We start from the raw sequence: 16048 nt of genomic DNA, 5'->3' as shown, positions 1-16048 counted from the left end.
TCAGGCAGCCATTGTCAGCTTAGCAGAGCTTATGGTGATGCTGCTGTAGGGCTCAGCCTGATGTACGGTCACCTGTCCAGCAGACAGGAGCTCTGTTGGAAGGAAGCGTCACAGAATAGGGCCATTAAACATGTTACAGAGACCGCACTCTGTGACAGCCTTTGTTACTGTACAATGCAGGGAAGTTTGTGAAAGGTCAGCTTTAATGACACATCAATCCACCTCATTCTTCAAAGCTCTAAAAATCAATAAAATCCATTTCTGTCTTTCCCATACCCAGCAGTTTGTAGAATGTGTCAGTTGCAGTGGAGCGATTGGCCTCAGGGGGCAGCAGAGAGTCAAAGATGACTTCACCAAACCTCTGCAGGCTGAAGGTGATCCAGCTGGAAAAGAAACGTATGTTTTGTTTTGTTTTTAAATATCTCGAGGAAGTACAGATTACGTTTTTTTAAACAATGATTTCATTTATTAAGAAACCAAGTTACCCAAACCATCCATGTTCTGTGTAAAAATGTGAGAAATCCCTTAAACCAACACGTCTAACAAGGTAAAGTAGGCTAAAAGCACATCATGCCACAATCTAAAGAAAGAGCTAAGAAAAAAAGTCACTGGCATCAGTCAGTCTGGAAAAGGTTACAAAGCCAGTTCTAAAGTCTGGGAACTCCAGTGATCCAAAGTGAGAGCCATTATCCACACATGGAGAAAAACTGTACCAGTAGTGAATCATCCCACGAGTGGCCAGTCTACAAAAATTACTTCAAGAGCACAGCAATGATTCATCCAGGAGGTCGCAAAAGTGACAAGGCCTCATTTGTCTCTGTTGAGGTCAGAGTTCATGATTCAATGACAAGAAAGAGACTGGGCAAAAATGGCACCCAAGGAGAAAACCACTGCTGAGCAAACAGAACACAAAGGCTCAACTCACATCTGTTAAAAAGCATCTTGATGTTCCCAGAGACTTTTGGGAAAACACTCCAATAAAACAATTCTGAAAAGAAGAGTGGGCCAAAATTCCTCGACAGTGATGTGAATGACTCACTATCAGTTATCAATCATGTCTGATTGTAGTTCTTGCTGCCAAGGGTGGTGCAGCCAGTTGTTAAGCTTAGGCGGTTATTTCATTTTTACACAAGGGATATGTAGTTTTGGATAGTTATTCATTTAATAAATAAAATCATAATTTCACCAAACTGCATTTTGTATTTACTTGGGTTGTTTTTGTCAGATATTAAAATCTGAAATGTGAAAATTTACAAAAACTGAAATCATGAAGGGAGCAAATACTTTTTCACAGTATTTGACATTTAAACAAAATCAGTCAGGGATACGTGTCAGACTCATCCCTCAGGTCTGCTGCTTCCTTTCGGTTTAGAATTTCAAAGCAAATGTCCAACAACTTAGAAAGCAGGTCAACCTGTTATGCTGGAGGCAAAAAGTGTATATGCAATTATACATGTTACCGGACATGAATATAATTATAGATGCACTGTGATCAACAGTTTCACTGTCTGACGCATGAACTGAATAAAAATTAGAGTTTTAAACCAGATCAAACCAACAGGGAGACTCCCAGTGTGTAGATGACAGCTCAGTGTAACATCCCTGAAAACACTGAAGACAAGTGTGCATCAAAAGACGAGTGACCCCAACACTGTCACATAAGCAAGGATGTGAAAATGTCTCAGATGCTGTTTGTTGGCACACACTGGATAAAGATTACGAGTGTTGTTAAGCGTTGTTTTGGCCTGTGTTAGGAAAGGAAAGTCACTGTGTTTCTCTTCATGCAATTCAACCAACACAGCTGAAACTCTGAATAAATAGACTAGTTGTCCTAGTTTTCAAACTGTAGCCATTAATGGTTCACCTTTAAAAGTCTGCCACAGCCTACCTTCAAATACAAAGAGCAGAGTAGCATGTCGTGCCACAAAAACTAATCACCTTGGGGCGATTCTGGCAACAGAGCAGAGTGTGGACTCTTCAGATCTCAACACGAGTGGATATTAGAGCACTAACGCGCATGTGGAGGCTGGGCAGCATTAACAAAGAGCCTGCACTCAGGAGCCAGAAAGGATTAAAAAGTAAAGAAAGATCCTTCAGCATCCTGTATTATCACAGTGACTCTTACATGTTTACCTATGTTGCAACACGTGTCAAACTCCTGCAGTCGGGGCTGTGTGGGCACACCTCCATGACACCTTAAAGCTGATGAGCTAAAGGTGCCACTACACCCTCTGCAGTGGTCGCTTCGCTCGTCTTTATTCCCCACTGTTAAGGTGCAAGAAGCCACTGCGTTATTCTTCTAAACAGTTGCAACATCTCCCCCTGTGTGTTTGTGCGTCTCTGAGCTACTGTGCAGAACTATTATTAAAATAATCATAAAAACGGGCACGATCGTACACTCGGGTCTTGCGCGACCGGCCGATGTGTCACAAAGATCATGTCTCACGACACAGGATGAGATGTAAAAATTATCCCACAACACCCGGCACACAAGCGTCACGGTGAGCATAAAAGCGGCCCGACACAGAGTGGGACAAAGCAAGCAGAGGTGGACAATTTCAAAAGATGTTTGCTGTTTTATAAAGAGTACAGAGAGGCCTGCGCATGTAATCAGCAAGAGACGATCTCTGTTTTCAGGGAATATCATTTCTATTGATATACTGAATATACGAGAAAGAAACCCTCGGAGCTGATAAGAGGCAAGCAGTGTCAGGTAGACCATTTAGATGAGGACTTCCAGATAAACTGCAAACTTAATTTACAATTCAAAACCTTTCCTTGTGCGCCCACTTTCATATGAGCTGCCTGGCTTGTGCTATATATGCAAACCACCTGATCAGAGGCGTTTTTCCCCTTATATTTCCCACACAGCCACTAACATGTTAAGACTTACAAATAAGCACTTTGTTCTAGAGCTGGGCGATATGAGATTTTTTCATATCACGATATGTTTTTTTCATTTCAGGCGATAACGATATCTATCACGATATAAGCCAAATAACTATATTTGTAAGATTTAAATGTGCCGTTGCTCACAAGTAAAATGTGAAATAATCAGCAGCTTGTTTTTATTTAAATATTTATTTCCCATAATAAGTTCAACAGGGTAGATGTACTTAAGGAACATGAGACTTTTTCAGATAAATAAAGGCAAATATTGCAAACTACACAAAAGGCAGCCGCTAAAGCGTTTAAGTTTCAAAATAGAACAAATGAAACAGACTAAATTGTCAATTCCACTTAGAAACAAAATATTAATTCTAAAAATAAATCTTAGTTTGTTTTACAGAAGAACAGACAAAACTGACTAACTTTTGTCAATATCAAATAAACTGAGAACTAAAAGGAAATTCTCAATCTCTCCTTGTTGTATAGCTTAGCTTTTCAAACAGTTTTAACAGTTACTTTAGTCTGACAAAAGCCGAATGACGAATTAGCGCTTCCAGTCAGAGACTGAGGCTACGTCCACGCGTACACGGGTATTTTTGAAAACGGAGATTTTCCGTTTTCGTTTTAAAAAATAATCCCGTCCGCACATAAAGGGAGAAATGAAGGAAAACGCTGCTATGAACATGCCAAAGCAGCAGGTGGAGCTAGATTCCTAACCGTGCAGAAATATTGGCCAATCAGAAGTCTAGAAGCCTCGGTGGGAAAAAGTAAACAAAGCTGGGGCATAGAAGCAGAACCGAGTCGTATGTGTGGAGGGACAGTAACTGTGTGTGTATGTAAGCATTTAAACACTGCAGAGAGTAGAATTAACAGTAACAGTATTGTAGAAATTCATTTCACCGAAACAATAACGTGGCGCACAGTGTGACGCATGCACCAGTTTATTGTATTTCCAGACTTGCTTTCGGCACAATTTACAGTGCACGCTACTCTGTTTTTTGTCAGACTTGAAATAGCCGAAATACCTTCACACTACGGAACTTCTATGGCTCTTCCGTTCGACAATCTCTCCGGCATTGGAACCATCATCTGTTTTCTCTTCGGTCACGCTCGGTTGATTTTTCTAGTCGGCACACTCATTTCCTCCATTACGCGCTGGCTCCATTACCCGCTGGCTGCTTCCCAAACAAACACACGTGCGGCTTGGCACTTGTGCTGTACGTAACAAGTCACGCGACGTGACGCTGCGGCTGTGATTGGTTCGGCTCTGCGCTACTTAATTTGGATTGGCTGACCTTTTTTTTTTTTTTTTTTTTTCTTTAAGAGGACAAGAGCGGCGAGGTCTATCGCGATAGCTTAATTTCTCTATCGAGTAAAAGTTATATCGCGATACATATCGTTATCGTTCTATCGCCCAGCTCTACTTTGTTCCCACTTTGCTTTTACATAAGGACTGATGTTGTTTAATCAAATTCGTGCTACAAGCAACTGTCACACTCAGGCTGATGAGCAGGTTGTTAGGAGTTGGCGGTGTGGGCGCCATAATGACAACATATAGTTCAGGATTCACGTGGACCAGATTGTAAAGACAGGCACGTCAATAACATCTATAGGTCTGGTCCACAATGTAACTCTCATTTCAAACAGTGGGCATCAGTGAGACTGAGTTTGACACAGCTGCAAATGTCTTTCATGCATTTCTTGGAGTTACAAAGTATGTTTGTGTGTCAGTGTGAGTGTGTTTGTGCGTGTTTGCTAGCTTATGTTTAGAGCACCTCAGCATGTCCCTGCTGTCTGCGTTAGTCTGAGCCTCGGGCATCTCAATCCTTTCTTCTGCTATGGGCTCCATTGGTTGTTGGACTTCCTCCTGCAGAGACCTGCAGACACACACACACAAACACATAAACACAAACACACAGTGATCTGTTTCTTATGCACCGAGCTGTCCATCTTTCTATCCATCTGAGACTTACCATCTGCTGATGGAAGTAACGGCATCGCTTACTGATCGATCTTCTTTGGACATGTCCAGCATCATATCTGACACAGCTGCTGACACACACAAACACGCAGTGAGTGGCTTTGTGCTCTTAAAAAAATCTAAGTAGTCTGTGTCAAAGATGAGAGTTCTTCTTACATGAGCCCTCTGTGCTTTGCAGTCTTAAATCACTGGGTATCTGAGAAAGAGAGAGAGCAAAGAAATAGAAATGAGGTTTATAATCTGATTTATTTCACCAATGAGCTGAACACACTGAGCTGGCAGGCTACCACTGCGGGCTAGCTGGATACCAGATAAGCCTTATTATTACAACTCTGGCTCCACAAATACCCTCTCAGAATTCAGGATGGCATTACACTGGAGTTTGGTAAGATTACCACTACTTTACATCAAAATCCTCCTCGTCGATGGTTAAATGTACGCAGACCCACCTCCTTCATGGATGAGTCCCTTCTCTTCCTCTCTGCCCTCATTATCTCTCTCTCTTGCTCTGACCCCAATCTCCCCTCCTCTTCTTCTTCCTCCTCCCCTTTCTCTTTTTCTTGTTTGGGCAGGACGGCGAGTGAGGCCTGCTGTTTCCATAACGTCTGGAGGTCAGAGTGAAGGAGGGCTGTAGATAGGGCAAAAGGCAGACAGGGTGCTATGCCGACAGTTTGTTTTTTTTCTCTACAGCTATAGTTTTTTTTCACTATAGCTGATGACTGTGTTGGAGATTAGTCCCACCTATTAGCATGCAGAGGCCCAGTGAGGCTGAAGCTGATTAGAAACATGCACAACATTTATGTGGCGAACAGACAAGTTGCAGCATTTCTCTTTATTTATTAGGCTTCCTTACATGATGTACAAGGATTCTCTCTAAGGGATTTTATACTGCTCAATCCGTCTGTGCTTTCATTACCTGAGAATAAAAGGCTTAGAAATAATGGTTCGTATTCAGTCAACAGTAACTGTGTAGCTCCTGGTACTTACATCCACAGGGGGCGCTGAAGAGCTGAGTAGGAGTGGCACGCGTGGTCACAGACAGGAAGTCCAGCAACACGTCTGACTGAGAGAAAAAACAAGATTTTAGAGTGAAGGTTCTGGTGCAGCGAGGGAGGGAAACCAATCTCAGCATATCACAGGAATTTAAACATGGCAGGAAATCAATAAGCACTATTCCAGTGGGAAGAGAAGGAATAGAAGTGGAGAGCAGGAGTTTAATTAACAGACACCCTGGTGAATAGACACTTTGATGGCAAGACTTTGATTACAGAACAGCAGAGACTGAAAATCGGTCAGTCAACCACTGATCCCCGTCAACTGAACCAGGAACATCCAGTGAAGACGGATTTTAGTATGGAGTCTTTGTGTCTATTGCCTCTTTTCCATTAATACCTACTCTGCTCAGCTCAACTCCATTTTGGTTGTTTTCCACTACAATCGAGTACCACTTTGCTACGTGTGGGTCGTTATAGTAACGCGGACAAAAGTCCCGTGATGTGATTTGCATGTGACACAAACACAATAACAGCGGATGATGATCATCTACCTGCTGCTCAGTGTATGGCTTTTTCAGACTCAGGGACCGCACTGTTTTTTGTGTAGCTCTCGTGACGCCAATGACTGGCCAACTGTTGGCATGCAGTCTGTTGACGACATATTTTCGGATTGCCTCGGATCACCTGAAATCCAACAGGAGGTAACAAAAAGCCTAATGGAAAGCCCTAAAAAATGGATTGAGTCAAGTTGAGTAGAGACTCATGGAAAAAGTCTACATGTGTCTGAGAAGAAAAGAAGCTGTTAAATGTGTACATAACTCCAGCAGTTATGTGATGCAAACTGTCATTCAAAATCTGAAATATTTAGACTGAATTCATTCAGATAAATCTTTAAAAGTTCAGTGATGTCATCTTATTCTAACTACCAGTGTGAGCGTCTCGGCCCTCGGGTTCCCGATCTGCTCCTCCATCACTCTTTCAGATATCTGGACCTGAGGGTCTGCAAAGACCAGCTGACGCCTGCGTCTTCCACCGCGCTTCCTTAGAGGAGGAGCAGCCACCTGGTGGCACAGCAACAATCATACGTTTACAGTGCAATGACTTAACAGTCCAGAGTACGCATACTGGAAAATATGCAGCTCCATGTTGACACACCCGCACATGCTTTCTATTATTTGTTTCTAAAACAAAACAAACTGCTCGTGAGTCACTGGGCTACGGGTGTCATAAAAACAAGCTGTCATCACAGTGTTTCCTACACAATCATCGTTCAATAGCCTAAAAATAAAACATAGCTTTAATAGCTGTTTTTCCATCAACAAAATCCAGAGCCTTTCAGATACATCCCACACAGACACACCGGAAATCTTTTACTTTCTCACAAAACAGTAAAAGTGAGCAGTCCTCCTTATCCCACCTCATCACAGGGCCTTTCTGTCGTTCGGTCCCCCTCTCTCCCAGATGCCCCAGAGGGTGGAGATGGCATGGCAACTTGTACAGGGGTCATCTCTAGGGCAATGGTTGCCAAAGGAACTGCCATAGGCTGACCTGTCTCCTCGTCCAGCAGCCACACACTGTCCCGGTCTGTCCCCAACACCACCTCCTCCTCCAGCCTGGAAACACACACGTAGCACCACACTGAAAATGTTCATGAGACGAAAACTGTTATCACACCTTTGAGACACACATAAATATTCCTGTAAGTCTGCGGTCTATTTTCTGTGCACGGGCCGTAACAGCCAGTGGAAACACAAACCATGTTTGTCACTTTTGTTTCTAACCAGGACTCACTGATCAGCAGAAGACATGGCTCCTTTCCAGCTGCTCTCCTCTGTCTGCTCCTCTGCATCTGTTTAACACGTGTTGTAAACAACGCTCAGAGAAACAAGACACATACAAACTAACAGTTTTCACCAAATGACCCAAACTAATGAATCAAGTGGCTTAAATCTATTCTAATAAGACTCTAAAAAATCCTTTTCTACTCTCTCACTCATGTTTTAACAGAGAAAATTGGAACTAAATACAAGCTACTCACATGTTGTCCTGTCTTTTATAATTTTTGTCAGAGCAGAAGAGGCGATCTAAAGTTTCTGCCTCTCTGCTCTCCAATGAAACCAACCAGTTTCCAGAAAATAAATGTTTTCTTTCTGGTAGCAAAAGCACTCATGGGGTCAGAGCGGCTCTTTTTCCAATTATAGCCGTGGCACAAAGAATTTGACCCGGCTGATGGGGGCAGTCACATTACAACAGGCTTTCTCCTGACTCAGAATGGGGTCTTGTTGTAGGTGACCACATGCTTACAGTAAAGTAAATAAGTTCCGGTTTTGGCAGAAATCGATGCCTTTTCCTGTTATTTCTCAGGATTTCATAAACAAAAACGTCTTCAAGGCTTGGAATTAATGAAGCTAGCTTCAAATGAGGGTGACCTGTCTTTGCCACTCCTAAAACCTCTTAGAAGACAGTGCCAAAAATTTCCTCTAGGCAGAGAAAATACCCTGTGCAAGAGAGGGACGTGTTGCAGAGCTGATAAGAATTTCTGCAAAGCTAAAACATGATGTCAGGCTAAACACATAAAACCCTGTTATATGTGCACAGTGCTTATCACAGAGGACAATCAATGAGTCTGACAGAAACACCTTTATGGAACTGGTCAGCTTGGTCCATCAACAAGTCAATCTCTCTGGCTGTAGCTTCAGGAAGATCAGCTCCCTCGAAATCCTGACACAGAAAATGTAAGACGCGTGAATGAAAGACAGAAATAAAAATACAGCAGCAGCAACAGAGCTGAGAGTACAGATATTACCATGTTTCTGCCTGCATAGCAAAACTAAACTCATGAGACTGACAGTGCAACAGGGATGTGAGCAGCATGTCTCTGTGAGCAAACTGTGCACACAGGCTGATGTAATTAAGCCCGATCTCAACAAGCCAAAATGGATATCATCAGCTGATGCGGTTCATGAGGGCTAGGGCTGGGCCATATTATACCGTTCACGGTAATACCGGTATAATGTTAGGCAACGATAGGAAAATGAAATATCGCGATAGAATGGGAGTAAAACGCGCATGCGCAGTGCCTTTGTTTTCATACGCACATGGCCGATTGTTGAGTGAAACAGATGATCCAGATTTGGTTTGTAAAAATGGTGCAACTTCAGTGATGTGGAACTGGTTTGGTGTTTGTCCGTCAGATACACAACAAAGCACATTTTTTTTGCAGAACATGCAAGCGGCCGTTGTTATTGTCGTATTTGTCGGACTAAGATGCTCTTAAATCTGGGAGTAATCTGGGTCCTAAACTCCGTATGCTTCAGGTCAAACAACACTGCAGCATCACTTAGAGTTAAAAACTGTCTAAATTCTTTCATCTTTAATAAAACGATCAGCATTGCTGCTTTACGAGGTGTAACTATAAAGTTTAACTTCCAGGCATCCATGAAAACAAAAGTTATTACATTTAACGGAGTTAGAAGTTAGCAGGAAGCTAGCGGAAGTTAGCTCGCTAGTTTCGCTAGTTACCTAAGCATGATATTGCATGTTCTGACTGAGAGATTTCTGAAAAAATTCAAACGTACAGCTCTGCTATCACTTGCAACATAAATGAAGACAGGAAACTAAACAGCAGTGACGTTTGTAGGGTTACTGAAGTTGGGCTAGCTGGTATATAATGATGTGCTACGTGATCGCTAGCGACACAGCTATGTTAGCATAACATAAACAGTGAAGCTGGAGGACGAACACTAACACTTTTCCACTTATAAAAGTTAACGTGAAGGTTCTTCATGGTTAGAGACAAATGCAATCGCATGGCAGGATGCTGTAAACGGACCAAACTTCAGTCAGGAGAACAACTGAGATAATCCATCCACAATACGAGGTTAGTCATTAATATACTGCAACAACATGGGAATAGAGCAGCTGCCAGAGAATTCAACATTAAGGAATCAATGGTACAGACGTGGAGGAAGCAAGAAGAATGAGTTTAATAAAGTTTGATTTATCTGACTGCTTTGTTTCGCTTAATGTGCCTTATAATCCCGTGCACCTTATGGTCCGAAAAATGCGTACTGCACACTGCAGTTTAATGTTGCAAAGCACCTCTTTTTAACTTCAGTGGATATTATACATGGTTATGCTCAGGATATGTCAGCCCATTTCTAGTGGAAATGCCTTTTGGTTAAACTTTCAGCAAGGAATTTGCATTTGCACTGTTACATTTTTATAAAGCTTTAATGTACATAAAAACCAGCTTCTTGTTTAAGTGAATATAAATGGAAGGTTGTCTTTTTGCGCTAGTAATGTTGTGGAGTTGTATTTTGTCTCGCATCAATTATATCGTCGGTTATATCGTTATCGCAAATTTTCAAATATATATCGTGATAAATATTTTTGGCCATATCGCCCTGCTCTAATGAGGGCCATCGGCAGTCTCTAAGTGACAGAGCGAGGAGGCTAATACTGTGTGATGGTCCTGCTCGACTTACAGTAGGGAAACACATCCCTCTGCCTTCTTTTCTCTGTCTGTCATTTTGATCCACATTTCCTCACAACACTCACCTCACTTTATCTTATACACACTGGATTGGTTTGAGCACTTCAAAATAAGAGTTCTTATAAATATCTGGCCTTGTTTAACAGTAAACATCTTTCTCACAAGAGCATGTGACAGTGTACTACATCTTCTGCCTTTGATGCTGCTCCCTCGTCACAAAGCATGAGGCACACAGGAAGCAGGCTTCTAGCTTGTGACAAAGATGTTAACTGGAGATGTTGTGGGCACACGGTCCACATCCTGGCTCAGTGATTTACCAGGACGCCTGCTGTAACTAAAAATGATGACTGGGGTGTTTCTTGTCCCCGCACTATGACAGAGAGTTTACCTCAGCAGTGGTGATGATGAAGTGCTCCTTCTCAGTTAGAGTGATGGCAGCTGGAGGTGACCTGAAACCTGGTTTAACATTGCAGGAGGAATTAGGAGCACAAGGATGTGAGAGTAGCTGAGATTCAAATGGGGAGCAGCTACAGCTTTTTAAAATGCCAGAGTTTTCATCTCACCTCGTGTGGTGTGGGGACTGAGCACCAGGGAGTGCTGTGAACCAACATCTTCAATCACAAACCCCGCCTGGAAGCGCACATCACAAACACGTAACAAACACTTATGATGCAGTGCAGCAATCCTTTAAATCCATATAACATTGACTCATTCTACTCATTACAGATTATGAGGACAAAGTTCAAGTCCAGGTCTGCCAGATTTACATCACCCACACTCAGCAAGGAGTTATTCACTGTGATTTAACTGACTCAACACTATGAAGTATTGTAAGCAGGGAGAAATATAGTGCACAACCCCATTGCCACACGACTCGGGGTGTAAATAAAACCAGAATGCAATGACTTGCAAATCTCACAAACCCATATTTTATTCACAGTAGCAGTAATATAGTAATATACCAAATGTTTAAAATGAGAGAATGCAACAATTCAGGAAAAAAATCATTTCATGGCAGCAACATGTTTCAAAAAAGTTGTTACAGGGCCACGTTTAGCGCTGTGTATCATCCCCTCATCTTTTAACAGTCTGTAAACATCTGGTAGCTGAGGAGAGCAGCTGCTGGACTTTTTGGAGAGGAATACAGTCCTGACAGTCCGGGGTCTTCTGTCGTATTTCTCCTGATGTGCCAAATGTTTCCATTTGCTCTAAAACCTGTTTACACCCTTCAACACTGATGGTGTCTTTACAGGTGTGCAAGGTGCCAATACTATAGGCACTAATGCCATCAAAGATGGCTTTTGAACCGAGTGTTGATAACAACCCAGATGATTCCTCTTCTCTTTAATCTGAACTATAGGGCATCTATAACAGAATAATTTCATTTTAAATGAGCTTTGGCCAAGAGAAGCGCAGGGTCACGTTCATGTGGGGCTTCTTCTTGTCACGATAAGAACTTTAACCTGCATTTTAGAGGGGCATGGTGAATTGTGCTCACAGACGTGCCTGTTTTAATGCAGTGAGACCTGAGGCTCTGAAGATCATCTCATGGGCATCCCATACTAATTTTGACCCTTGCACACACAGATTTCTCCAGGATCTCTTAATCTTTTGAGTATTATGATTATGTACTGTAGATGATGAAATATATGGTGAAAAGTTTTTTTTCTGAAGTTGTTCTGCAGAAACCTCTTTAAGATGCATTTTTTATACCCAGTCACATTGCTCACTAGGTAACTTCTTAACTGCAAAATGTTCCTCCAGCGGTTTCTTTATTGTACCTCTTACTTACTCAGTGCTTTTCCAGCCTTTTGTTGCCCCATGCCAACTTCTCTGAGACATGTCGCTGCCGTAAAAATTCAAAATGAGGTGTTATCCTTCACGAAATAATAAAATCTCTTAGTTTAAACATTTGATATGTTTTCTGTGATCTATTGTGAATAAAATGTGGTTTTATGAGATTTGTAAATCACTGCATTTCCCCCCCAGTTTCGTCACTCATCCAAGTGACTTCTTCAGTCTCAGCTGACTGGAGGTTTCCCCAACCTTATAGACAGTACATTTGCACAATAACTGAAACCAGCCCACTGAATGAACAATGGGCAGCTCCTTGATCATTAATATGCTAATTGTCATGACCGTTGATCAAAAAACACTGATCAAAGCCCATTTGTAAACATTACCATAAAACAATAATCCAAGTAAATGGTGCATGTGTAATTTGTGGTAACAAACAAACAAAACTGTGTGAAATAACAGTAAGTTCTGCATTTATATGGCCAGTCACAATTTCAGGACATCAGATGTTTGTCTGTGTGTTAGGATAAGGACTAAATGTCACAAATAGTCTTGCATATGAAGCTCAACACTGAACTGATCTTTACAAGTCAAAAGATTTTTTTGGAAACAGGAGTTCGCCTGCATGTGTGAAATCCTGCAAGCTTCTATTATTATGATTCATGGTAAATCTAATCATTATTGTAATAGTAGCAGCTACTGCTGCCTCTCACCTGCATGCTTACAGAGCGTGACCTTCAACACTGACTGCAGTCCCTCTGTAGCAAACCTGACATATTACAGAGGCATGCATATATAATACTGGTGTATAATGGTGGGTGTATGTACCTGGGGTAATTTGTATGGGCTGGGTAGCTGGTGAGATTCCATGATACCAAAGAAGGGATCCTGAGCTCCTTCTGCCTCCTCCATCATGTACAGGATGTCAGGTATATCCAAAGCATTCCTACAGTGTGATACGCCAATGTTATTACTCAACATATTCAAACACTGCACACATTTTAGAATTTGCAGTTTCTAATAATATAAAATATCACTGGAATAAGACTAGAGCTCCTTCATATCGCACAAAATGGATTAATAAATAGCAAAGTGCATAACGTTACTGCTGTTCCATAATGTGGCTTATGAAACATTGATGAAGCTATTTAAAGGGAAGGAGAGCCATTTGTCCACTAATTTAAACACCATATTCTCCATTTTACTGTTTATTACTCCAAACAATCTGTTTGTCATCTCATAAATATTCAACAACAAGCCTGTGAGCTCACACTTCCCCAAACAGCTAAAACTTCCTGACAGTTCTGCTAATTTTTTTTCAGATGCCGCAAGAGACAAAACTTTCTTCCCCTGTGGATTAGCACACTGTGCGTGCATACACAGACCTGCCAGATTCAGCCATGTCTATAGGCACACATCTTTTACAGCGCAGCAGGCGGTCTATGGTTTGTTGAACCTCCTCTGGAAAACAGAAAAATTATGCACACGACTCGTACAAAAAAAAACAGAGATGCAAGAAGAGGCATCACATTTAAGTTAACAGTGACAAATGTACTAAAGGTCACTTCAAGCTAACATGTGTATTCAACATCCTCATTGATAAAAAGTACTAAGAGTATTTAGGTTGCCTGTACCGGCAACCTGTCCAGGATGTACCCAACCTCTCCCCCAAAGCCAGGATTGCCTCCAGCCTCATAGGACCTTCAACTGAATAAGCATATAAAAAAATGGATGTCTGGAAAAATAAAAATGAGCATGGAGGATGTTTGTGTCCCATTTTACAATGACCATACCAAACTCCACTAAGCCCTGCTTAATAATGCCATATAAACATCATACCCACACACTTGGAGGTTTTATTGTACTGGTGGGTGAAATTAAATGCCACTGCAGACAATGGCTGCTTTCTTGGCATCTCCTCCTGCTGATCATCCTGCATTATGTTTCACCATTTTCATCAACCATGACAGCAGCATGATTGCGAATATGTCGGATGCAATATCATCGTCAGGCTGCAATTTGAGACCTGATGAATCGAGACTGTTGCGCTGTGTTTGATGATGTTGCTTTCATTAGTTCCATATTGGCTTCTAAATCACACTTATCAGGGGGAGCTGGGATGATAGCATTGTTTTGGTTTTTGCACCAAAACAGTTTTCATGACACAGAGAGAAGGTGACGAACACAATCTGTCTGATGTGTTTTGCATAAAGTAAACAAGCTGGGCTTTTTTCCCCAGTTAACATCAATCATGAAAAATAATGAAGCTGCTCTGTTTTTGCTTTTGGTTTATTTGAGTTAGTGTTTTTTGTTGGGGTTTTTTGGTTCAATTGAAAATCATTTTGCCAACCAACTCCCTTTTTTTTGCTAATCCTATATAAGCAATCTACCATGAAATGATTCCCATTTATTTTTTAATCCATGTTAGTCATCTCCTCAGTGTTTTGTATACACTTTCAAATTTGACAACTACTGCAGTGACTCAACTTGCAGCATAGTGTGTAGGGAAAGCAGAGGAATGTCATGGCTGATCACACGATTTCAGTTTCTCTTGTTTCTGCTGTCTTGCTGTTTGTTCCTCACCAAGCAAGAAGCCACACTGCCTGTGGTAGACTACAACCACTCCGTACTGCAGCTGAGAGGACAGGTACAGAGAGAACCGAGGCCTGGGCAGGCTGGGTTGTGGTGGAGGAACCTGTGCCGTCACATAGTCCAAAATCTCCCCGCTGTAAACATTCAAAATGAGGCAGATGAATCTTGACTAAATGTGCACAGTAAAACTTAGCTGCACAATTTACTGGCAAATGGAGATGTAGTGAAGTGCTAAGTTTGAACTAAGTAACCTAAACTAGTCTAAACCTTTGCTAATCTACTTTAGCAATTTTATCAGGCTTGCTATACAAAAACATGCACATTCATACCAGGTCCGCTTGACATTGACTCTCAGAAGCTCTCTGCGGGTCACCCTGATGCCTTTAGTGGCTGCTAACCTGAATAACAAAACACATTTACAAAATTTAGACATAACAGTTAGCTAGTCGGGAGGTAATGTCCATCAGGACTTCTTGCTAATGGCTTTGAAGCAACATGTAGACTCACCAAATTGTGGAAAAACATCCAGAATGTCGCTGGAGCACATTGGGGTAGTAAAACATTTCGTCTTATCTGTCAATAAAAATGCAAGAAGTTAAAGAAAAGAGGACCAAGTTTAGGAACTAGATTAAAACACCAATCTTTGCCGAAATTTAAATCTCGGTTTCCCGCCTCAAAACATGCTCCACCAATCCGGTTTCAGATTCAGGACACGATAGTAAACACCCATGATGCGTTCAAGTACTAAAAATAAATCCATTGCTGCATAAATAAATGTAAGATGAGTAGTTATGTTAGACTTTACCCGTTTAAAGAAAAACTAACATAGAGCCTTACAATTAAAAAGGGCATCAAATTACTCTAAAACTGATGATTAAGACTGATAGCAGTACTCAAGTACTATATGGCTTTAGGTTTTACTTGTTCCCATTTAATGTAATATTATATAACTCTGCTCCCTTTGTGAACAAATGGATTTTTTTGTTTTTATTTTTGTTTTATTTATTTCACAGCCATACTAGTTACAAACACTAAAACTTTAAAATGCAAAGTATTTGAACTGACTATATTTGTGTTTTTTATAATCATAATATAATTGCCTGAAGCACACACATTTATATGTTCCCTGTGTAGGGCACACTGAGTGCCAACAGGTATATGGGGTATACAAACATTTTATACAACAGTTCAACCAAGCACAGAATGAAGTGTCATAATGTATAATAGCACTGTAGCACATGCATGTATATTTGTATGTTCCCTATCTGTATACTTGCTAGTATTTAAAAAATATTAAAA

General features: G+C 41.3%; 1 protein-coding gene across 1 annotated transcript; it reads right to left on the bottom strand.

Moving 5' to 3' along the window:
• Positions 1-15312, bottom strand: rec8b (REC8 meiotic recombination protein b). The gene is made up of 18 exons (XM_085362508.1): positions 15257-15312; positions 15079-15147; positions 14741-14883; positions 13543-13618; positions 12986-13103; positions 10924-10990; positions 10749-10816; positions 8505-8586; positions 7657-7714; positions 7283-7478; positions 6792-6926; positions 5858-5933; positions 5320-5498; positions 5027-5066; positions 4863-4941; positions 4665-4766; positions 277-383; positions 1-92 (listed from the first exon to the last, which is right to left on the bottom strand). The coding sequence occupies exons 1-18, from the start codon at positions 15310-15312 to the stop codon at positions 1-3; spliced, it is 1743 nt and encodes a 580-aa protein (XP_085218634.1).
• Positions 15313-16048: the final 736 nt, after the last annotated feature.

The sequence above is a fragment of the Diplotaxodon limnothrissa genome, linkage group LG9, assembly GCF_057381915.1.
Source record: "Diplotaxodon limnothrissa isolate DT_005_m linkage group LG9, D_limnothrissa_male_GT1.1, whole genome shotgun sequence".
NCBI classification, from domain to species: domain Eukaryota; kingdom Metazoa; phylum Chordata; class Actinopteri; order Cichliformes; family Cichlidae; genus Diplotaxodon; species Diplotaxodon limnothrissa.
This window is presented reverse-complemented; position numbering and strand designations above follow the sequence as displayed.

Excerpts from the sequence above, each read along its gene's own strand:
- rec8b (XM_085362508.1), bottom strand. The coding sequence starts at position 15,312 with ATGTTTTACTACCCCAATGTGCTCCAGCGACATTCTGGATGTTTTTCC. Across the intron at positions 13,104-13,542 it reads GACATGGCTGAATCTGGCAG|GAATGCTTTGGATATACCTG; the intron begins GTCTGTGTATGC and ends ATCACACTGTAG. Across the intron at positions 10,991-12,985 it reads GCCCATACAAATTACCCCAG|GCGGGGTTTGTGATTGAAGA; the intron begins GTACATACACCC and ends GTGCGCTTCCAG.